This window comes from Myxine glutinosa, chromosome 2, assembly GCF_964187855.1.
Source record: "Myxine glutinosa chromosome 2, kmMyxGlut1.1, whole genome shotgun sequence".
NCBI lineage: Eukaryota > Metazoa > Chordata > Myxini > Myxiniformes > Myxinidae > Myxine > Myxine glutinosa.
In genome coordinates, this window is record NC_136262.1 from 62,211,755 (window position 1) to 62,236,676 (window position 24,922).

The 24,922-nt window shown below is 45.3% G+C and overlaps 1 protein-coding gene across 19 annotated transcripts in view; it reads right to left on the reverse strand.

Moving 5' to 3' along the window:
- L3MBTL3 (L3MBTL histone methyl-lysine binding protein 3) overlaps positions 1-24,922 on the reverse strand; it is a 207,592-nt gene that overhangs the window by 12,759 nt on the left and 169,911 nt on the right. For 11 of the 19 annotated variants that reach the window (XM_078773371.1, XM_078773368.1, XM_078773374.1 and 8 more), the window contains 2 exons: positions 14,732-14,901; positions 14,216-14,278 (listed from right to left, as the gene is read on the reverse strand). In XM_078773371.1, the coding sequence (XP_078629497.1) occupies positions 14,216-14,278; positions 14,732-14,901 (233 nt within the window). Of the gene's footprint in view, positions 1-14,215; positions 14,279-14,731; positions 14,902-17,707; positions 17,801-24,922 lie in introns of all 19 variants that reach the window. The other 8 variants (XM_068108064.2, XM_068108061.2, XM_068108063.2 and 5 more) reach the window with 1 other exon arrangement.

The following is a 24,922-nucleotide window of genomic DNA, read 5'->3' on the forward strand; positions in this document are numbered from 1 at the left end:
TTCTCAAAATCATATGAGCACAAGCATGAATCAATTACATTAACATAAACATAAATTGGCTGCTCAAAAAAAAAAGGAAAGGATTTTTGACTTATTTTGCTAAAACAAGAATAAAAAATAAAAAATAAAGGAAACAATACTTTTAGTCTTTGCTGCAATCATTTTGTTGAAAGTCAGCTGGAAGTCGAAGGATTCTACTGCATAAAAATGCAGGGCTATTTCTCAGGTTCAGTATTCAAATCCATTGCAGTGAAGATTACAGCTTAATCTGCGGATCATATAGCAGCAGTGGCAGCAGCAGCAGCATACCACTGCTTATGACATCTCAAGCAGTCTTGTAATCATATAGTGGTTTGTCAAGACAATAACAAAACTATCCACCCCCCCCCCCCCCCCAACCAACATACACCCTCACCACCTGATTGCTTTATGTCTAACCTTTATAAACAAAGGTTTGAAAATCAAGCATCGCATGGTGTTCCATGCCGTATGCCAATTCAACCTTCAGCAAATAAGGGTCACATATTTTTCAGTCAATCGGTGACTGGAAAAGTGGCGAGGTATGCAGCATCGACATCACAAATTAATGGGAAATTTACTGCTCTTGCACTAGCTGCTTAATAGAGCATTTGCGTGAAAGAAAGTGGAGTGAAAAATTAACCAACAGTAACGGTCTATTGATTTTCTGCTCATGAAGTTTTACTTTAGGGCCTCATTAATGTCAGCACTGTAATCATGCTAAAAACTCCACATTGTATTTCTAATGTCAGACAAATGTCAAGAATCTAGATGCAATTATTTGTGTAGGTATGTATGTATGCATGTATGTATGTATGTATGTATACACAGATATTCGACATATATATATTGTTGCGGATTTGAGAATCCTGCACGTTGAAATTGTTGTAAATATCACCCTCTGTCAATTGTAATGATTCTTGTAAATACCTCCATCAATTTGTGTAAAGATCAAAGGTCGTCCTTTTAGTTAGTCCATCGCACACACGTAGAGAACCATAGGATCCCTAAATAGTTATATCATTATTATGGGTTCCAGCTTAAGGCTCTGTTTTCCACTAGTTGACATTGCATTGCACCAAATTAAATAAGGTAGAATCCCCTTTCAATTGCCCCAAATCCCCTTTCAATTGCCAACTGCATTTGCCTCCATTATGCACGTGGTCAAGCCTCTGAGAAGAAGGGGGAGGAGCTACATTACGGGCGTGGCCTGCACCTCGTCACCAAGGGTGGAGCCAAAACGACCAACCACAAATCAGTGGGTATGGCTTGGTAGGGCGTGTCATATAACCCGCGGCGCGACACCCCCACCAGAGACGATTGAGGGAGCCAGTGGAGTGAGGAGGACGCACCGAGCAGTTCGGTTGAGGAGGAGCCGAGTTGAGTTGGGTTGACCTCAGTTGAGTTGAGTGATGAGAAGATTGAAGGTTTGAAGAGAGGAGACGCTGATTGCAACAGGCCCCGGCGCGCGCGCAGCTTTGACGCGCGGTTTCGACCCGCTGCTACGCGGGAACCAGATTGCGGGGGCATCGGTGGCCGTCGACTTCCAGCCCGACGTCCCGTGCGGGATCAAGCTCCAGCCAGCGTCCAGCGGAACCTTCCTCCCTTTCCAGCTATTCGTTCCTGCCCTCATACATCCATTTGTGTACGTGAGTTTGTCTTGTTAATTCTGTCTGGGGAATAAGTAAGCCTGTATAGATAAGCTAGAATTGCACTGTGTCTTCTTCTTCTTCTGTAAATTGCTTTCGTTTTCTTTCCTTCTCTTTGGTTTCTTTGACTTGTACATAATTGGTTAATAAATCCTGTTATTTCCTACCTTTGCCTTCTTTCCTTCACATCCGTTCGTCTTTGTGATTTCCCCCATTGAGTACCTGTGGCGCGAATTCGGCCAACGCTTCGGAATCGGGTTAGTGACTGTTAATAGCTCGAACTCCGGGTTGCTAAAACCGCTCGGCAATTAGAACATCTAAAACTGTGGTTCGAGCGGGAGTCCCTCCCCTGCTTCGTGGTCAGGAGTGGCACTCAGGTCCTTGGGACTTTTCGTTGACCAAATACCCTGGCTGCTCCCGACCAGGAGCGTTGGGACCCCCAGGACTCACGTCGGTCAGTCGCAGACAAGGGGATTAATCCCCCCTTGGTAAGGGGAAAAGGGGCCGACGTTGAGATCCGTAACAATATTGTTACGGTTTTTAGAACCTTCACTTTGTAAATTTTAGTAAATGTTCCCTTATAAATGATCCCCTGTAAATATCCCCATTATTTGGCTTTATTAAAGATCGCACCCTAGTTAGTCCATGTACAAAACGTAGAACACCATAGGACCTCTCTGTAGTTATTTCATTGTTATGTGTTTTAGTTAAGGATCTGTTCCCAATAGTTGAATCTGTGTTGCATTAATCAAATAAGATAGGCCCCTTCAATTTCCCCAATCATCTCCCGCTCTTCAAAGTGCAGTAGCGGTAGGGTAGCGTTCGCTGCCCCTTGTCGTGGTTTGGTTGCTGGCTCCAAGCCGCCATTGAACATGCGGTCTCAGGCCGAGGAAAAAGGGGGCGGGACACAAGAACAAGGTGTGGCACGTCAACTCACCATCAAGGGTGGAGCCAGCGAGCCCTCGCCGGCCAACCAGGGCCGAGGTGAGCCGACCGGTAGGCGTGTCCTAGGAGCCGGCGGCTGGATACATGAACGCCCAATAAAAGCGGCTGCGAGGGACTGCTTCAAGAGATGAGTGCGTCAGCAGATGAGTGTGAAGGTCCGAAGTGCAAGGTACCAGAGGAGAACACGCTGAATCGTAAGGCAGGAGAGTGGGTCCGTTGACAACGACAATACCGCCATATATTCACATTGTCCGACCGCGTGAAACCATACGTGCAGCTGCCGCCGGGTTTCGCCTCAAGCCCGGAGCGTGGACCGGAGCGTGGACTGGAGCGGACCTCGACACTGCGCATCTGCCCGGACCATCCTGCCCTGCCATCGGCTTGGACCTTCTCCCCCTTCCAACCATTCCTTCCTGCCATTCCCTATCCGTGTAAGTCTGTTTGTTCTGTTTGGGCGTATGGTAACATAAGACTGTTTTAAGGCTGCCCTGTGTCCTGCTTCTTCCTCTCCTTGTAAATGCCCTTCTTTGGTTTCCTCTTCATTTCGTGTACATAATTAATAAATATCTGTTCTTCCTTTACTTTGGTTTCTTCTTCCCCCGATCGCTTTAGTCCCTTCCCAATTGAGTACCCGTGGAACGATTAGAACCGCTCAGAATCGGGTTAGTCTAATTGCTAACGGCTCGGATCGTGGGTTGCTAAACCGCTCGGCAATTACCATCACATCCGCGGTTCGAGCAGAAGTATCGTCCTGCTTTGCGGAGAGGTTGGCGAAGGTATCTGGGACTCCATTGACCAGTCACCCTGGTCAACCTCAACCCCGCCAAGGAGCGCGATATCTTCTAGGACCCGGACGGCCAGCTTAAAAGACGAGGGGATTAAACCCCCGTTTGGTAAGGGGAGCGCCGAAACCGAGATCCACAACAATTGGTGTCAGGAGTGGGATTGGACCCGAACCAAATTTTTAACATCTAAAAAAAAATTTGGTCAAAATTTTGAGCGGCCGAAATTTTTATTAAGATCTTAAATTTAAATTGTGCCATGGAGGATCAAGGCGATCGGGTGCCGGTAGGGGAGAATGAGGAGTTAGAGGCAACCCAGGACCCCAGGGAGGAATTTGGAGAGAGGGAAGAGGAGAGCAATGAGGATGCGGACGAGGGGGTTGCAGGCGCACAAGATGGCGGCGCCTCACACGTGGTCGCGGCAGCCGAGCCCGAGATGCCAGGGTACTGCGAGCCTTCATGGCACAATTCAAGAAGGAAGTAAGGGAAGTAAAAAAACGAAACCTGGGAAACAAAAGAAATAATGGGCGCCCAAGAGAATGACATAAATAAAATAAATGGGAGGATGGATGCAATGGGCGGTCGATTGGAAGAATTAGGGGACAAATTTGAGGGCCTAGAAGACAAATTGGGGGGACTAGACAGTAAATTTGGGGGGCTAGAAGGTAAATTGGGAGGATTAGGGGCCCAATTGGAGGACGTGAGTAGCCAAATGAACGAGGGGTTAACGGGGCTGGAAAACAGAATGGCCGCCCAGGAGAACCAAATTGAAGGAATGAAGAACGGGTTAACGGGGTTACAAGACAAGATGGGAGGCAAATTGAGGGAAATTGGGGAGCAATCCGCCCGGGAAATCAAACAGATGGGGGAGCTGATAGAGGAGGTAAGGATTGGGTTAGAAACCAAATTGGACGCCCACAAGGGAGAGCTCGAACAAATGAGGGTGGCATCTACCAGGGAAATGGGAGAGATGGGGGAGGATATAAAGTGTGGGGTGAGCGAAGAGGTCGCGGGGGTACGCGAGGAGGTGAAGCAGTGCGAGGAGCGCATGGAGAGAGAGATGAGGAAGAGTACGGCGAGGTTACAAGGGGGTATAGAGGAGTTGACGCAGGGAGTAGGGCAGCTGACAGTGGGACAGAAGGAGCTTGGGCAGCAGGTGGAAAAGAACACGGCGGTGATAGGAGGGTTGAAAGCGACCCAGAAGGAAATAAAGAAAGAGCTTATAGCGACCAAGAAAGAATGTCAGACGGTACATGAGGGATTGACGAAGAGGTTAGAGGAGGTGGTAGAGACAATGGAGACGAAAGAACGGGAAGTCAGGACGCACATAGAAACGACCAAGGTGGCCTTAGAGGGAGAAATTGAAGGGGCGCACCGGGAAATAAAGGAGGTGAAACAGAAGTTAGAGGAGGTGGAAGAGGGGGTAAGTGAAATTAAGAAGAGATGGAGGGAGACAAAGAAAGAGATAAAGGAGGAGGTGATGGAATTGGTGCAAGGTCTGTGCTCACAGCATGATGATGTGCTTACTGACCAAATAAAGAGTTTGCAGGTGGCGGAGGAGGAGCGAAGGAGAAGAGGCGCCGAGGTGAGTGGCGATATGCTCGGAAATGTATATGGTGTGAGGGGAGGTTCAGCGAGCTTGGGTGTTAGTATGGACCCGGGTGTTCGTGAAAGGCCAAGGGTGAGGTGTGCGACTGGTGCAGAGTGCGTGGAAAGAGGATGCGTGCAAAGATGTCCGACTATGGGAAGTGCGAAAGGTATTGGTGAGCCAGGGTGTGCGGTGGTGATTGGGTGTGTGCAAGAATGCACCCCCATGAGTGGTACGGAGTATGTACCGGGAGAGGGTGCGCAAGAAGGTGCGTGAGAAAGGTGTGGGACGGAGGGGTGTGTGAGGAAAACGTGTGCGCTGAGGAGTGAGTGTGCTGTCGAGAGTGAGAGTGAATGCACGACAAAGTGTGGTGGTGAGAGTGACACGGAGTGTGAGTTGGTTGTGGCGAGTGAGAAAGAATGCACACCTGGAATGGAGTGTGCGAACGACGAGTGTATGCGGTGGTCAGGTGTGTAACGAAGCCTGGGAGCGGGAGGAATGTGCGGAAGGTGTGCACCAGGTAAAGGGTGCTACATGGTAGAGCACACCTCCCTAGAAAGGCTGTGGGGTTTGAGGTGAGAGCATTCGCTCTGCAATTCAATTGAAGATCATTGGAGGTGGTTTGCGTTTGCGGGGAGTTCCTGGACGGACCAGTTGGTTGTTGTTTCGGTGCATCGGGTGTGTGTATTTGTAACATGGAGTCTGATTGTCATTTATCTGTTCGAAGGTGGAGCTCTTGCAGAAGCAAGTTGTATTTTTTAAAGATGACATCTGTTTTAATTTGTTTTGGGATTTGACTTGGGATTGCGGAATGCGTTGAATAAAGGTAAGAATGACATGTGATGCTGGCGTGTGCCATTTATGGGTGCTGAGTGTACATGACTGGTGAGCGGGCGGCATGTGTGCTGAGTCCAATCGGAAGGATGGATGGTTATGGTTTCACCCGGTCTGTTTATCTGTCTGTCTGTCCGGACACGGAGCTCTTGGGGAGAGCCAGGATGGGTTGGGGTGACCAAGATGAATGTGGACAATATATTAATTGTTTGCCATTGTGAAAATTTTGCCCTCGATTTGAGACGAAGACATATGGCATTTGCTGTCCGGCTCAGGTTGGCTGGTTTCCTCAGCTCTGGAGGATCAGAGCGGGTGTATATTTCAAGCTGATACTCCTATGACAAATGTTGATACTCCTATGTGATGCGGGGTATGTGTGTGGTGATGGTGTCTGGGGCCTCGGGGTTTGCCCCTGCCTATTTGCCGGTCTGTCTGTCTGTTACATTTGACCCTCAGAAAAGGTTTCGTGAGATTTCAGAATTGGACAGCCCATGTGTTATGACATGCTTGGGTGTCTCAAATAATTTGCTGGACAGACGTGGTGCGTCAGACAAATCGATTACATTTTTGTGGGAAAGATGATTGAGAAGGACTTCAAGGGCAGGTGGGTGGTCACCTGCTGTGAATTGTGGTGGAACATTCGAGATGTCCCCTAATACAACGAGGGGACGAATTGGTTTGTAAATGTGTTGTGCAAGTACTTTCTCTGTAGGTAGCCAAATTCTACCTGGGGTAAGTCCAGGTGGAGAGGGCAGTTGTCTCTGGTGCCTTGCTCCACGGGGCAGTACTATTGTTGTCAAGTCTCATGTAATCTTGATTAACGTATATCTACGGACAAGAGCTGCACTTTATTTTAGTAAGTGACTGGAAAAAAAAAGGTTTGTTTTAAAAGTGCCAGTGGATTTGTTTAGAGTTATGGAGGTCACGGCGTGCTGGGATATCTTTGTGTACAGTTGCTGGCTTGGACTGACTTGTGTGCGGGGGAAAAAGAAAACAATTGGAGCTGTTTCGGAGAAACAGTGGCTTGGTTGGAGGTTGGGATCCAGTATTCTGTTATGAGCATGCAATCTGAACAGAATGGATTGCCATTGGCTATTTTTCAAATGATTTTATCAAAATGATGGCTCCTGAGTAAGGGGAGGGAGCAGGGGAAATATATTCACTGTAACAGGTGCCTGTGATGCTGTAGGGAGGAATTAGAGGAAATCGGGTTGAATTTAAATTGAAATGAAGATTGGAAAAGTGGATAGGGAAATTGGGGTTCTTGACATGCACCAGCGTTGCCGGATCATTCATTAGTACCGCAAAAAGGGGGAAGACAGGGAAACATTGCTGCCACCACAATAGCGCTGCGCCAGGAAATATCTCTACCATATTTTCGTGAAAAATCCAGATGGGGCCATAACAGTGTATGGGGAAGCGTCGTTAAATGGTAGTAGGTTTAGACAGGTATTGAAAGGGTTCGTGCAATGTCATTTTGGGGGGTAACCATGCTCCAGGTGGAGGGGCAGCCGGGATACAAATGGGGGTCGGCCAATTTAAGGATGTGGATGCGCACACACCTGGAACAAGGCATGTTCCTGAAGCTTAGGTGTAAATGTTGGTTGGAAAGGGGAATGAGTTCTGGGAAAATGAATTCACTTATTGGATGTTGTTGAATCTGTCTGTTTAAGAACATTGGGGCTTGTGGCTCGCCATTGTCTGTCTGCCAGTTATGGTGGGCAGAGGGAAGAGGGAGTAATGATGCTCCTGCCTCTTGCTTGGCAGAAGGTAGAGGTGGTGGTGGGCCAAGATGGGTCAAAATAGGCCATGGAACAAAATTGAGCTCTCAAGAGCTGAGGTGATTTTAACCTGAGGATGCATCTCTCGATGGACCCCAGGCTGGTCCGAGGTGTGAAATATGGTGACGTTGTCTTGTGGACAATTTGTGAGTGGCTAGACAGACGCGCCTGGAAGGGGAAATTGTATTCATAAACTCATGTGGGTTGAGTCTGAAGAAAAGGGTTCGGAAGGAAGTGTTGAAGAAGGTTGTTGGAGGTGCAAAGATGATAAAGGAAAGTCGACTCAGATGGATTATTTGTCAATGACAGGTGACTCTGCAGGAATTGTTGAGGAAGTAGAGGAAAGGGTTGTAAAAAGTTAATGGAAAAGGCAGGAAATAAAGGAAAGTGGTTAGTTATGGACTGTTGTTTTGTGATAAGAAGGTGATACAAGGGGTTGGCTTGCACTGGGGGGACCAATGAATGTAAAGTTGTGAATTTCGTTTAATAACGTTGTTAGATTGCTACACGCAGAATGACCCCAATCGAGGAGGTGATTGGGGGCTGGTGCAAATTGGATCACGGCTCTGCAGACCAGGTGAACAGAACTCCACCAGGTACGTGGGAATCACATCAATTGAATTATTGTTCAAAGGGAGGTGATCGAGCAAAATGAAGAAGATTGTCATGGGGACCGCAAGGCTAACCCCCGCTCTTGCAGGGAGATGGCCTTGGGAGGCTAGTTGTTGTTGTTTTGGTTGACTCTAGGTTCTAAAACCTAAGGCAAAATGCACAGGAGGGTAGAGTTGGTGATTGCGGACGGAGATTAGCTAGAGAACTTGGAGCCGATTTCGTTATTTTTCAGATAATTTTTCCAGTGGTTTTATACTGGTGTGAAATTCGCGTATCTAGGAAAAAAGGGAAAAAATGTCCAGGTATTGATAGGATAACAGTGAAGTTTTGAAGGGGAGAATACCGATTATTTCCATTGACCGATTATGGTTGGGGGGGAAATGGTTGGTAAATCATGTATTATTAGATGTAGGGAAGATGATTAAAAGGAAGGTATTTTCAGAAATTGGTGAAAAAATATAGCATTTGAATTTCCAGACACGACACAGGAAATGCAGCTATGAATAAGCCAACCATCTGAGAGATGAGGTAACTAAATGCCAATTGGTGGGACGGGGGGCTAGGAATTTGATCATGGTGTGTGTAAGAAAGTATTTTTCAGGATGGACGATGAAGAAACCGTCGGAAGACCATGATCTTGACCGCCGAGGCCGTCGACCTGAACGAGCCCCTGGGCGATGCCGATGTGACCGGGGCATCAGAAGACTGTTGATTTATTTGATTTATTGTGATGATTTTGTTGTAAATCCCCTGCGGGAATTGGCTAATGCTTCTTATGTATTATAAGCACACAGCTGCACATCTCCGCTTGATCCGACTATGGATCTGACTGCAACGCTGGGTCTGGCTGCCAAAGGACCTGACACTGATACTCTGGATCCACAAGCTGATTATGCGTCCATGAACGTCTTTGACACAAAAGGAAGTTTCTCTCTTTACTTTGAATTGTAATGCTCTGTACTCTGGCCAGGAACACGTGACACAAGATATTAATTACATTATGTATTCCTCAGAACAACAGCATGGACGTCGATTAACTTTGAAGATCGGCAAGGACCGAGTCTGTGCGAGGACGGGGAGCCCTTCGATTGGGGGGGATTTCAGCCGCACCTACGCTGCTGCAAGGGTGGGTTGAGAGACCCTCCCGGGCAACATCCCTGGCCGGACCAGGCGCCTTCGTTGCGGATCTGAAAAGTTAATAGATCTTCATGTTCTGGACCTTCACGTTCCAAACACGCACAACATGACACACCTTTCAAGCGTGCATGCGGGGTACTTTATGTGCGTGGCATGCCCTTGGGTGGACACACATACAACACTCAATAAAGCCCGATGTGGCCACATATAACACTATTCTCTTTTGCTTTGCAAATAAAGCCGATGTGGCCTGGTCTCTGTGATACGTAGTCTCGTAGAGACCAAATAGGGGAATGTCGAGATCATGCCTTTTATTGTGCCTTATGTAATTGTGGTTTGCATTTAATAATGGTTGCTTTGTGAAAAGGATTAAGCTTACTATGTTCCCTCTTGCTTTTGAACTATGCTTTATTGTCCAACTGTGCCAAGGAATGTAGAAAGATAGTGAAACTGCTTGCTCTGTTAGACCCCCTCGTGAAAACGCGTCTGTCTGTCCTTGACCAAAGGCCAGCATGGAAGATAAGTTTTGAGAATGTCACAGTGCTCTTTCTCCCGCATCTTTCCCTTTGCTCATGCCAAAGAAGATAGGGTCTCGGTGGGAGCTGTCTAGCCCGTTTTTCTTTGTCCGCGCTCATTTTTCAGCGGAGATTTTTTGTATAATTTTGTGTATATAAAGAAACTCTGGGTTGCCAATTTTCTAGGAGTGTATGTGGCCATGCTGTTCAATTGTGAATGGTATGACTCTTACACCCTCCACAGCGCTGTGATATTGGTTCATCAATAAATCTTGTTATCCCAGGAACTCAAGGTGTGGAACATGGTTCTATTCTCCTCATACATACATATATATATATATATATATATATATATATATATATATATATATATATATATATATATATATATATATATATATATATATATATATATATATATACATATATATACATATATATATACATATATATATACATACATATATATATATATATATATATATATATATATATATATATATATATATATATATATATATATATATATATATATATATATATACATATATATATATACATATATATACAGACTTGGCATTTAATATGGAATATTTTTTTTGTGGGGGTGAACTTACTTTTCAAGATGTCTTCGAATCAAAACTTCATTGGAATTATGTTGAAATTATTCTAGATTTTGTTAATGTGACCTTTAAAAGAAACAAAAACCACATTTGACATTTCGAAACAAATAAATTGATCCTTGAAAGTGATGTAAACTGATATCGAACTCAATTCATGGACAGTACTGTGTTAAACTTCTGTACGTTTTCCAGAAGTATCTCTTTATTTTGCACATCAGCCAAATTTTTTTAATAACAAAAACAAAAGTTAAATTACGACTGGGATTACGGACAGTAAAATTACAGTTCAGTACTTCGTGTAACCCCCACGAGCATTCAGGAGAGCACGTACACGTTGAGGCATGCTGTTCACGAGATTTGCCAAGGTTTGGACAGGAATCGCTTGCCATGCAGTGACAATAGCCTGCTGCAATTCACGCACAGAGGTCGGCTGCTGGTCCAAGTGGTCGATTTGACGCGTTAATTCTGCCCACAAGTTCTCTATCGGATTCATATCCGGGGACATGGCAGGCCACTCCATATGCTCTACACCACGGTCAGCAAGAAAGTGTTGGATCATGCGAGCACGATGAGGCCGTGCATTGTCATCTTGGAAGACAAAGTTTCCTTGAAAGGCTGCACGAGCAAATGGAAGCAATGTTTCTTCCAGAATGGCCCTGTGCTTGAACTGGTTCAGGTTTCCATTCAGAACAATCAGGTCAGTTTTGCCCCCTGCATGAAAAGCAGCCCAAACGGTCACCCCACCACCACCAGCTTGGACTCTTGGCACTATACAATCTTTGTTGTAGGCTTCATGCACTTGTCTGCACACTCGGACGCGACCATCTTGATGATAGACCAGAAATCTAGACTCGTCACTGAAGATCACGTGATTCCAGTGTCCTGGCTGCCATTGACGGTGCTCTCTGGCACACTGCAATCGGCGCTGGCGGTGTTGTCTGGTCAGGCGTGGCTTTCTCAGGGGACGCCTGGCACGATAGCCTGCTTGAACCAGTCGTTGGTTGACTAGCCTTCTGGATACAGGCACATTTGTCAGTTGCTGCCACTCAGCCCTAAGCCGATTAGCTGACTTGGTACGGCCATTGCGGACTAACCGGTGCATCTGGTGATCCCTCCTTGTGGTTCTGCGGGGACGTCCTGGCCTCGGTATTGGAGTAGGGACACCCCTATGAGCATTTCGTTTCAGGATCTTTGACACCTGACCTTGAGTGATGCCATACTGCCGAGCAATAGCACGCTGTTTCATGCCGTAATTTCGTAAAGCCACCACTCCATGACAAACAGCATTGTCGAGTTGACGGACGATTTTTTTTTTTTTTTTTTGTATACAAGATCGAGGCTCGTGAAAGAGCTAACATTAATCACACAAAAAGACAAACCGACACACAAAACACAAAAAACAAGGGGAGCGGCAGACAAGATGGGGAGAGAGGGGGAAGGACACAAAAGAGAGGGGGAAGAGGGGGAAGGACACAAACACAACATTTGAGAGCAGGGACATCGGGAGGACTTGGGGGGAGGTGGGAGAGGATTAAAACATATGAACACTGCAAGGACTCTGGGGTGAATTACCGGGGGTAGAAAAGATCAAGGTTTTCGATGGGGGACGATAAGAGATGGTGGTGATGGTGATCTCCAGAGGAAGCGGCAATAACTTTTGGAGACGTGCAGCAGTTGTTTTCCACTAATACAGAACGCAACAACCCTTGTATACCCGACTGTGAAGCCAATCATCAAATGCACCTGTCCGTACATTTTGCCACGCCACCTGTGATATAATCCTGTTGTTGACTTCTTGCTGCGACAGACAATCAGTGACATGGTTCTTTTAACAAATAAATCACCAAAGTGTAAAAGAAACTCACTAGATTGATATACTGAGTTAAGAAAGTAAACCCAAGTCAAGAAAAAAAAAATATTCCATATTAAATGCCAAGTCTGTATATATATACATATATATATATATATATATATACACACATACATACATATATATGCATATATACAGTGCCTATAGAAAGTCTACACCCGCTTTCAGAATTTTCACCATTTGTTGCCTTACAGCCTGGAATAAAAATGCATTAAATCAGACTTTTCCCACCTTTATTTACACATCGTAACCCACAACTTCCAAGTGAAAAGCAAATTCGACAAATTTCAGAAAACTAATTAAAAATACAAAACTAGATTATCTTGGTTGGATAAGTGTCCACCCCCCTTATACTAGCAATTGTAAATTAGCTCGGGTGTAACCAATCACCTTCAAAATCACATACCAAGTTAATTGGCCTCCACCTGTTTTAAATTGTAGTGATTCTGATTATTTCATAATCAAATCAGCTGTTCCTGTCGGTTTCCTATGCTGGGTAGTGCATTTCACTGCAAAGACTCAACCATGAGCACCAAGGAGCTTTCAAAAGACCTACACAATAAATTTATGGAACATCAAGCAAGGAGGAGACTGATCAGAGCGGCCACCAAGAGGCCAATGGCAAGTTTGAAAGAGCTGCAGGCCTTTATGGCAAAAACTGATCACTGTGTGCATGTGACAACAATATCCCAAGCACTCCACAAGTCTTACCTGTATGGCAGGGTGGAAAGAAGGAAACAATTACTCAAAAAAGTCCACCCTGAGTCCCATATGAGGTACGTAAAAAACCTTTGTGGAGATTCTGAAGCCATGTGGCAAAAACATTTTGTGGTCTGATGAAACCAAGATGGAACTTTTTTGCCTAAATGCAAAACGTTACATTTGGTGCAAAACCAACACAGAACATCACCCAAAGAACACCATCCCTACTGTGAAGCATGGTGGTGGCAGCACCATGCTATGGGGATGATTCTCATCAGTAGGGACTGTGGCACTTGTCAAGATAGAAGGGAAAATGGATGGAGCAAAATAAAGAAAAATCCTAGAGGAAAACCTGCTGCCCTCTGCAAGAAAGCTGAAATTGGGACAGAAGCATGAAACAACCTGAAGCACACAGCCAAAGCTACACTGGAGTGGCAAAGGAACAAAAAGATAAATGTTCTGAAGTGGCCCAGCCAGAGCCCTGACCTAAATCCAATCAAAAATCTGTGGCATGAATTGCACATTGCTGTCCATCAACACTCCCCATGTAACTTGAGGGGGAAATGTGGGGAAAATGTGGGGAAAACACCTGTGGGGAAAACACCCAAAACAAAAGCAGCAACGTTCGTTCTTCAGCAATGGCGCGATATTCATGAACAAAGAAATCGAACTGTTCTGAGCTTGACAGTTTTGTCCAGAAGAATGGGCAAATATTGCCCAAACAAGGTGTACAAAGTTGATAGAGACCTATCCCAACAGACTCACAGCTGTAATTGCTGTCAAAGGTGCTTCCATCAGGTATTAACTTGGGGTGGACACTTATCCAACCAAGATATTCTGGCTTTACATTTTTAATACATTTTCTTAAATTTGTAGAATTTGTTTTTGACTTGGAAGTTGTGGGTTACGATGTAAGGAAGGTGGAAAAAGTCTGATTTCATGTAATATAAATTAAATTTGGCTTAATATACACAAGTGATGGATAAACCCCTAAATGTGATTGGTGAGAGCGCTAGATCGAGTCCCATCAGAGCTATTGTGGCAGACGGCACTTGTTGTTCCCAGGTTGTGCAGCAAAAGTTTGAGAAAGACTATTTTTTCAATGCGTCGTTCTATTTCATGCTCATCATTCAGCCACAGAAACAGGGACATGTCTTACCTGCTCCCTGAACATCCTGGCCTGCTCCTGGCACCCTGGCAGGGTTCGAATAAAGCTTGCCACCTGGTGGGCAGAACAAGGTCGTAAATAATAACAAATTGGCACCTTTAATTTTCAACATTCTATAGCTACCATTTTATTTTTTTAGTGAAGCACCAAACGACTTTAGTTCCACAGTCCTAGTCTATCCAATTTTTTGTGAGGATCATACAGTCAAATGTGTAATACTCGTAGAATGCACAAATATCAGGATTTATTTTTCAATTCCCATATCTACACCGCTATCTATTACCGCTGAATGCACACATAAGTGTTTAGCTGCATTTACGAATTACTGGTTGTAGATTCAACATTAACAAATGCACAATGACCAAGAGAAGGAAGAAGATAGCATGTCAGTTGTCAAATAATCAAAATGAAGAAAACGAAAATAAATAATGTTCACATCGATAATATCGGTTGAGTGACGAGGGTTGCTGAGGAGGTGCAGGCTGCGAGTGGATACGACAGACTGACCTCTTCGGTATTCCAACCGGTGACCTTGCTTGCTGTGATGCCTGACACCTGAGGCAGAAGCTTGCCATGCTGCTGCCAGTAGAGGGGAAGGTCTCGCGCAGGGTGTGCCGACATGGCAGACATGAACACAGACTGGTGCAGTGCTTGCTGAACATTCCGCTCCTCACGCTCTGCCCAAAGAAAAAATAATGGTCAAGGGGAGTGTGAATGGTAATAATAATAATAATACCACGTGCCCAAAATGGTTTCTTTCAGGAGCAGTGACATGAAAGCATCTCAATGCACTCTGATCAATGAGGATATCAGGCAATCAAAGTCCTCAACAAATCACAGTCCAAATTTTAGCAAATTCATGCTGTTGAACTCAACATTACTTGCAGCAAACTCCTGGCAAGGCCCCTAAATCAAACCAGGAAAAGTGTCAATCGTGCGAGAAAAAGAAGAAAATTCAGATATACATTATGGGGTTCTTTGTGACAAATGTACAATCAATGCGAACGTGAGGCCACAACCCTGCTAATTGCATTTTTTTTTTAATAGGATATATGGCTCGTAGTGGAGCTGCGGCATCGACTGATAGATGAGCCACACAGCAACTGAGCTTGGGGGAAGTGCCATCACTTTACCATTCATTCAGGGTTCACGTTACAAATTGTCCAGACAATAGAGACATGCTAACGAGTGAACACAAGACAAAACGGGCAGCATGATCCTTCAACATGTCTCATGATTGAAACTGCACGAAACCACTGGCATCAGTTTGGAGAAGCGTGACTGGTTTCTCATCTATTCCCACGAAGGTAGACTATTGGTCCCGATTTTGATGCCATAATATCCTTGTGAAAATGCCGAGATGTTTGACTCATAACCAATTCAATCTCAGCTGAAACTTGTTGAGCCAACCATTTTGGAACTATCATTAGTTCAGTGAATAAAATAAGATGTTTTCACAAGGAAACTTTTTGCTGGAGTTATATTTGTTTTTGTTCACTGTTTGATGGAATACTGCTCTCCCCTATGGGCTGGTGCACCTGCCTCACACCTAGCTCGGCTTCACGCTGTTGAAACCAAAGCTTTCAGAATCATTGGAATCTCCAGCGATGAAGCTGATTCTGAGGGCCTTTCACTCACTCATCGCAGGTAGGTTGGTGGTCTTTCTGTCTTCTACAGTCTCCTCTCCATCCTTGCACCTCCTGCTCTGTCCCCCAAAATTCCTGCAGGACGCACAAGATCCGTCAGCAACCTTCTTCTGGTGAAACTTCCAAAATCAAGACTCTGCTCACCTTCACTCTTTCATTCCTCATTTCTCCCGCCTCTGGAACAAACTCCCTCACTCTATTCAAACCCACTCCTCCCTCCCGATCTTCAAAACAGCTGTTCACCACCATCTCTTATCTTCCCCCATCCAAAACCTTGACCTTTTCTACCCCCATTAATCCACCCAAAATCCACCTTTTTCAAATTTTGTTTTCTTTTCTGAAAGTCCCAGTAGTGTCCATCTTGTTTATCCAGTGTACCCCGCCACAGCTCTCTGCCTTCCACAAATCTCCAGATGTCGCTGTTCTCTACTGTTGTTGTGATTTCCTCTCTTCCCCTCTTGTCTCCCACTCCCTTTTTTTTATATGCTATATGTGTTAGGTCATACACGAGCCTCAACTGAGTATACAAAAAAAAAAAAACGGACAGAGGAGCAACAGGGAATGAACAAACAAAAGAGAAGAGAGAGGACAAGAGGAAACACAAACTTGCAAGTCAAATGGCTGGCTTAGGTGGGATTCCAGGAGTAGAAATAAATCATGGGGAGGGATGGGGACAAGACAACCTAACCAACTTGTCCAACAAGTTTAGTCATAACTTGTCCATAACTTTATAAATATGGTATATATTGCTTTTCGCCCGATCTCTCAATGGTGAAGAATCACTTTAAAAATTAAATGATTATCGTATCCGAATCCATATTCAGATCTTCACCAAAATCGAATCGAATTGTCCTTGTCAGACACCCAACCTCTCCACCAAGTTTCGTCCAAATCCGTCCACAACCTTTTGAGATATCCTGCTATATATCGTTTTTGGCCCATATCTCCCAATGGTGAAGAATCACTTAAAAATTATACTAGCCGGATCCGAATCCAGATCTTCACCAAAATCTAATAATTTCGTCCTTGTCACATATGCTACCTGTCTGCCAAACTTCGTGTGAATCCGTCCACAACTTTTTGAGATATCTTGTTCACAGACAGATAGACAAGCAAACAGACAGATACGGGTGACAACATTACCTCCATCCACCTTAGGTGGCGGATGTAAAAATTTGCTCCGATTCCTGCAATTCAACTTCGAAAGGATGCTTAATGTTGCAACTTTTTTTTTTCCAATCAATTTTGGGTGTTTGACAGCCAATCGCAAGACTATATTTGAGTTGGTTAAAACACAAAACTTCTGCAAAACCTTAGCCATCACTCACTCGGGCCATTTTCACTAAACCTGGCTGCTTGTACACATTGGAATGGTGGAGCATTTTCCAACAATTCAACGATCACAACACAAGAACAGCTGGGTGCCAAGATTCACCTGGCGCGTGATTGGAGGATATTTCTTAGCCGAATCAGCAAGCCCAATGAACCCGATTTGGTGACAACCATTCTCCTGATTCAAGTGTCTGTGTACAATATGTATCCTTGGTCGCGTGAACCATATGTGGGTTGTGACAACACTTTGTAAGGGCCCATAGATATATTATGCACATCAGGGGAGAGAGGGACGAAGGGTGGCAGGGGTAACCCGAGAAAAATAAATTATTACAAGGGGGTTGAGGAAGGAGTAGAACAAAGGGGATATGCTCAAAAGTGTCTGTGTGTGGGGTGAAAGCATGGGGGTGGGGCGAGAAGGGGGGGGGGGGGGGGCGGTCAAACACTCCACCATTTTGCACATGTAATATGCAACTATATTTGTCACAAAGAGCATGAAAAATACCTAACGAAGAGTTCAGAAAGGCTTCTCTTTGTTTGGTCCACGGTTCAAGAGGTAATTTTCTTTTACAAGATTCATCCATTTCAATTGTTACATCTGTGGGGAAAACACCCAAAACAAAAGCAGCAACGTTCGTTCTTCAGCAATGGCGCGATATTCATGAACAAAGAAAATCGCAGACACTCTCGTTGGAAATGAGAAACATCTCTTGACTTTTGTCTTCGCTCTCGCTGTCGGAAACCTTTGTGCCAATAGGACTGATCCAATTCCGTGACACGGAATGCTTGGGCAAAACAAATGGGCTATCCCTACAAGCAGATCCTGCTTTTCAAACATGGCAGATGTCTACTGGTCGACAAACAAGACATGGTGGTGAGGGAGAGTTTAATCTTGCATGACGCTGGCATTCTTCATATCCTCAAAATGTTTCTCTTGAGGCTTTGTTAACCCTTTAGCTAATGGTTATGAGCAACAATGCTCTTTGAATAATGGATATAATTTATTGTTTGCAATTAAGCGATAAAGACAGATTTAAACAGTCTCACGATATTCAAACCAAGGCGTAATATATTTAGTGTTGTCATGTGCCAAAATGTTATTTAAAGACGCATTAGCGTGCAAGATGTGATATTTCAGTTAAACCCCATTCTTCCTCTTCCCTCCCTCCTCCATTCCACACCCAAAATAAGCCCTTGATACAATTTTTTCTTAGCTTTTAAGGGAAAGGGAAATATTTTGGCTTTTTAGCATGGAAAACTAGTTTTAATCGTGAAGGCTTGTATCGTTTTGGCTTTATAGCCAGTGGCTAAATCAGGCCCAAGTTCTTCTTTTTTTCTTCAACGGCCGCAGTTATTCCCACGCTTTTGTGGAGTTGCCTGGGGGAAGCTTGGCCGAAGTCTTTCACGAACTGGCTGGCCATAGCTGATGTTTGACTAAGGTTAAGGCAGGAATTTGGAATTTGGCCGGTGTGCCAGCGATAGCTCGCTTACTCTTTGTGGACACTGTGGAATATTTAACATCTACCAAACTAATGCCAGCAGATGGGATGCCAAGTTTAATGTCCATCCGAGGGACGGCACACGTATTGATGAATCACCCTGCTTGTGAAACCCCGGGATTACAGTTTCTAGCTGGGTCGGGATTCAAACATAGGCTAGACAGCTTAGAGGTGAGTGTGCGTACATCTAGGCCATCCTGCCAACTCGAAACCAGTCGCAACTTTTTCCCCATATTGTATATCTCTTAATCGGAAGTTGACTTGTGGAGCAAAAAGAAGAACCAAACTGTGACATCACTGACTGCTTGTGTTACAAGATTATGTTTCACACCTTCATCCACATGTTACCTGTTCAGTAAAATCGCTCACCTTTTAAATGTCTTGCCTGGGTGGAATCTTGTTCCTGCTACAAATTGTCACCCTCGTGTTTAGCATGCATGGCGAAGCATCAATGTGTGTGGCGTCCATCAGGAGGATGTTAAGCCGGATGACCCATCTGCCAGCACTGGCCGGTGGTGGAAATTAAAGATCCCAATGTATATTTTGTAAGGAGTAGGCAAGTTATCGCTGGCACCCCGAACAAATCACAATTTATTCGAACCTTCAGTCAAATGTCAGGCTTGGCCAGCTGGGTGGTGAAAGTCTTGGGCCAAAAACTTTCCCCGGCCGACCCCACAATAAAGTGGCAATAATTGAGACCATTAAAGAATAAGGTTAAGAAGATGATGAAGAAGAAAGAATAAAAAGTCGAGGGATATTTTATGGCAATGCTCGTGCTAGAATTTCAAACAACACAATTATAGTTGGCCACACATTGATAAAATGTGATACGTTTTAATAGAGATGCTACACAACCTATACGATCAGACAGCAGGGAGGACACAAGGGGAGGTGAAAAACAAACAAACACGGTGTTGCAAAACAAACAAACACGGTGTTGCAAAGTCGAAAATGGGAAATCGAAGACACAAACTACATTTCCCACACATGAACACTATGCCACCTCTAAAATCAGACATACGGTCGTCAGGGCTGGATTAACCTTTTGAGGCCTGGCGACAAACAAATATGTGGGCCCCCACTGTAAAATATTGTCCTTGACACAGCACACACTTTTGTGTTTTACTTCTTTTAATGCTCTTTGTGTTCAACAAGGAGATCTCGCGAGATCTTGGAGACGGCGGCAGGGATTTTCGAAGCTCCACACGGTCTCCACGTTTTTCGAAGTTAAGTCTGTTCACAATTGTATTTTGTCGAAACTGTATTTATATTTCGGTGTGTGAAGTTATTGTGTGCAACTTTGGTTGTTTCTCGGTGTTTATCTTTCATAAATTGATCGTCTGTTTGCCGTGTCGCGAGCAAGGCCTTGTACAGTGTGCACTGTACAACCTTGAGGCTTTGTTTTTCTCTCAGTGGTTCGTCGTTTGTGATCCAATAACTTTCGTTCTCTGTATTCCCAGTCTTTTCACCCATAGCCTACTTCCTTGTGTAAATCTCAACTAAAAAAAAAACAAACAAAAAAAAAAAACAAAAAACATTTCTTTCTCTGTTCTCATTCGTTTATTCATTCTTATTCGTGCGTTCGTTCTTCGACCACGTGTTTCTCCCCCATTTCCATTTCCCCAGATAGTTTTCACTCATTAACCTTCAATGTTTACACTTTCCCCTCAAGTTATGTATTCCGTCATATTTTATAACACCTTTTTCTTCTTCTTCTTTAAAAGGCTGCTTTCGACTTGCTCACCAAATCAATTCATCCCAAAAAAAAAATCCATCTCCTATAGTGCCTTTTTTCTACATTCCCTAAACTCTCCTGCACTCCATCCTCCATCCAGCGTCCTTAAACGTATTTTTAACTCGAAGGTCACAAGAAACTCATTTTGCAATAAATGTTCGTTTCCCATAAATCGTACACTTTCAAAAATCCAATCTCACCCCTCCCCTCCAAATCTTCCCCATAACCCCTCCCCTCCAAATCTTCCCCATCACCCCTCCCCTCCAAATCTTCCCCATCACCCATCCCTTTCAAATCTCCCCCCTTGCCCCCTCCCTCCTAAACTACCCCCTCACCCCTCCCCGCCAAGACGCCCCCTCGCCCCTCCCCTCCTAGACTCCTGCCTCACCCCTCCCCTCCAAATCTCCCCCATATCCCATCCCTTTCAAATCCCTCCCCTTGTCCCTTCCCTCCCAAACTCCCCCCTCACCCCTCCCCTTCAAATCTCCCCACCCTCATTGCTTCTCAATTTCCCCCCTCTCACTCCCCCTCCTCAAAGCATCCTCCCCGCTTCTTCCCCCTTCAAACTCTCACCTCCATCTCCCCCAACCTTCTGCCTCGCTCTTCCCCCTCCTCAAATAACACCTCATTGTGGCTCACCCAATCACCATCAAACCTTTTGTCCGCCCCATCCTTCCCTTTCTCCGAGCTATTCTGAAATCTCTGACACACCTTCAACAGCTCTCCCTACCTCTTCCACCTCTTCCACCTCTTCCACATCTTACCCTACCCCTCCTCCCCCCTGTTCTGTATCTGATGCTCCCCCTTCCTCTTCATTAACGGTATGGACCTCAAACATCCGGGGCCTTCGTTCAAACTTAACTGATCTCTCCATACAGGTTGCTTCTGTCAAACCAGACGTGATCTGCTTAACAGAAACTTTCCTCCTTTATGATGTCTCTGATTCCATAGTATCTCTCCCGGGCTACTCCCTCCTCCGGTATGATAGACCTGAGCCTCGTCCTGGAGGCGGGGTTGCTATCTTTATCAAAAACTCTCTTCCTCACTCGCCCTGCACTGCACTCTCTCCACCTCAACCCCAGGAATACCTCTGGCTACGGCTTCCCCTTCGCTCCCACCTCTTGTTCATATGTGTGTTGTACCGTCCACCAAACAGTGATGACTCCATCTACATCTCGCTGTCTGATGATATGGACCAACTTCTATCTACTCATCCCAACTCTCTCTTCCTCATATGTGGTGATTTCAACTGTCATAATGCCAGTTGGCTGGGTGTGGGTACCTCTCTCACCAGCCATGGCTCCTCAGCAAAGGACTTCTGCGACTCACTGGGACTGACACAATCTGTCAATTTCCCGACCCGGATCTCAGTCAACGGAACATCTTCTCTTCTGGACTTGGTTATGACTAACTTCCCTGAAAATGTCTGCTGCTCTTCTTCTGCTCCGATCGGATCATCTGATCATGTCCTTGTTAAAGTGGACATCTCTCTGACCATCCTCAGGGAGCCTGCTCAGCGTCGACGAGTCTGGCATTTCACTCAGGCCAACTGGCACGGTCTTCAAGCAGCCATCAATCATCTGGACTGGTCTCCCATCTCTACCACCTCTGACATCAACTCATCCTGGGAATTCTTCCAAAGTAAATTGCTCTCTCTCATGCACAGATTTATCCCATCTCGTCTTCAGTTGTCATACCCTTCCTCCCGTCCATGGTACACGGAATCTTGTGGTGAGGCTGTTGCCCAGAAACAACTTGCCTTCGTCTCCTGGAAAGCAAATCCAACGGAAGGAAATCTCATTTCCTTTCACAAAGCCCGAAACAAGTGTGTGTCCACCCTCAGGAGAGCCAGGAAAGAATATCTCTCCGTTCTCAAGACCGAACTCTCTTATCTGTCTCCCTCTTCCAAATCCTGGTGGCGTCTGGTCAAATCCGTTTCTGGTGTTTGTTCCCCCTCCATCCCCTCCCTTACCTCAAACGGCTACACAGCTGACTCCGCACGTGAAAAAGCTGAATGCCTCAACTCTGTGTTTGCCTCTAAATCTTGTGTCCCAAACCCATCCCTCTCTGTACCCACCATACCCAGTCGTACCCTGCTGCTCCTGGACTCCGTGTCCTTTCCTCCTGACAAGGTGGAAAAGTTTCTGTCAACCCTCGACTCTGATTCTGCAACTGGACCCGACGGCATCAGCCCACGGGTCCTAAAATCCTGCTCTGCTGCTCTATCTCACCCTCTCTCTGTTCTCTTCACCCTCTCTTTTGCTCAAGGTCAACTGCCATCTGCTTGGAAATCAGCCAACATCACCGCTTTGCACAAAAAAGGTGCAAAAACAGATCCTAGCAACTACAGACCAATCAGCCTTCTCCCAATTATCAGCAAAGTCATGGAATCCATCATTGCTTCTGATATGAAATCTTTCCTCTTCTCCAATGGCTTGATCTCTGATCATCAATTTGGTTTCAGACCAGGTCACTCTACTCTGGACATGCTGCTTCTGCTGTCTCAACAATGGATGGAGGTCCTCAATGCCAAACAGGAAATTAGAGCTGTCTCCCTCGACATATCACGTGCCTTCGACACGGTCTGGCACCCCGCTCTGCTCACCAAACTCTCCTCCTTTGGTATCCATGGAAATCTCCACGCATGGCTGGCGGACTTCCTCTCTAGTCGTCGTCAACGTGTGGCCCTGAATGGGTTTCTCTCATCTCCTCTTCCTGTTCAGGCTGGAGTTCCCCAAGGCAGTGTTCTGGGCCCCGTGCTTTTTCTGGTCTTCATCAATGATCTCTCTGACTCTCTCGAAAATCCTCTCTATCTCTTTGCTGATGACTCCACTCTCTGCCGCTCCATTCCTCTTCCCTCAGATCGGCAGTCTGCTGCCTCCTCACTCTCTGAAGACCTGGACAAAATCACAGACTGGTCAAACAAGTGGAACATGTCTTTCAATCCTGACAAATCTCACACTCTTACTATGTCTCTCCGAAAAGATCGACTGGACAACCCTCCCATCTACTTTCTCAACAATCCTCTCCAAGAAGTTCTGTCGCTCAAGATTTTGGGTCTCACTATCTGCCATGATCTTTCTTGGGAAAACCACATTTCCAAGCTGGCCTCCAAAGCCAGTCGCCGACTGGGCATCCTCCGTCGTGCGAAGTCCTTCCTCGGCACACCTGAGCTCCTCACCACATACAAGGCTTTCATCCGCAGCTCAATGGAATACTGTTCTCCCCTATGGGCCGGTGCTCCTGCCTCACACCTAGCTCGGCTTCACGCTGTTGAAACCAAAGCTTTCAGAATTATTGGAATCTCCCGCGATGAAGCTATCTCTGAGGGCCTTTCACTCACTCACCGCAGGCAGGTAGGTGGTCTTTCTGTCTTCTACCGACTCCTCTCCGGCCTTGCACCCCCAGCTCTCTCTGTGCTCTGTCCCCCAAATATTCCTACAGGTCGCACAAGATCTGCCAGCAACCCTCTGATGGTTAAACTGCCGAAATCTCGGCTCTCCGCTCACCTTCACTCTTTCATTCCTCTTTTCTCCCGCCTCTGGAACAAACTACCTCACTCCCTTCAATCCCACTCCTCCCTCCAGGTCTTTAAAACAGCTGTTCACCACCATCTCTTATCTTCCCCCATCCAAAACCTTGATCTTTTCTACCCCCGCTAATTCACCCCAGATCCACCTTGTTTGAAATTCCAACTTCTTTCCTGTAAGTCCTGGCAGGGTCCATATGTTTTATACCTCTCCCACTGCCCCCTTCCCACGCCCCCCCCCCCCAAAGCCCTCGCCCTCTCTCAGATCTCTCGATGTCTCCATGTCTCTCGGTCCCTGCTCTCAAATGTTGTGTTTGTGTCCTTCCCCCTCTCTCCCCATCTTGTCTACCGCTCCCTATGTTATATGTTTTATGTGTCGGTTTGTCTTTCTGTGTGATTAATGTTCGCTCTTTCACGAGCCTCGAACTTGTATACAAAAAAAAAAAAAAAAAAAAAAACAAAAAAAAAAAAAAAAAAAAAAAAAACGCTGAGACATCAGTCTGTGATTGAGGAAGTAATTCACTTCAATTGAATGTTATATTTTGAACATGAATTGGAACATGACCTGGAACACGAATCCACAGTTTAGCAGTGCTTTGGCAAATTGTACGGAATCTCGTCCCGATCGCGCACACACACATAAGAGTGAGGTAATTTTTTTAGTCTGTCTGCCTGTCTGGGAGTCAAACAAAATTGAAAATCATTCTAAGCAGGAAACATATTTTTGAGGGGCATCATAAAAGGACACAAAAAGCAGACACGAATAACTAATTTAACGTGTTAAATATGGTGGTGTAAAAGACGATGCATCAATGGCGGTAAACGTCAGAATTTGTTTTTTTTTTACTCGACAACCTTTAAAACCTTTATTTTATTTCAATTGAATGATATAATTGAACATGACAGAACACAAATCACATTCTTGACACTTTCAAAAACCTTCCATTAAGCAGCACT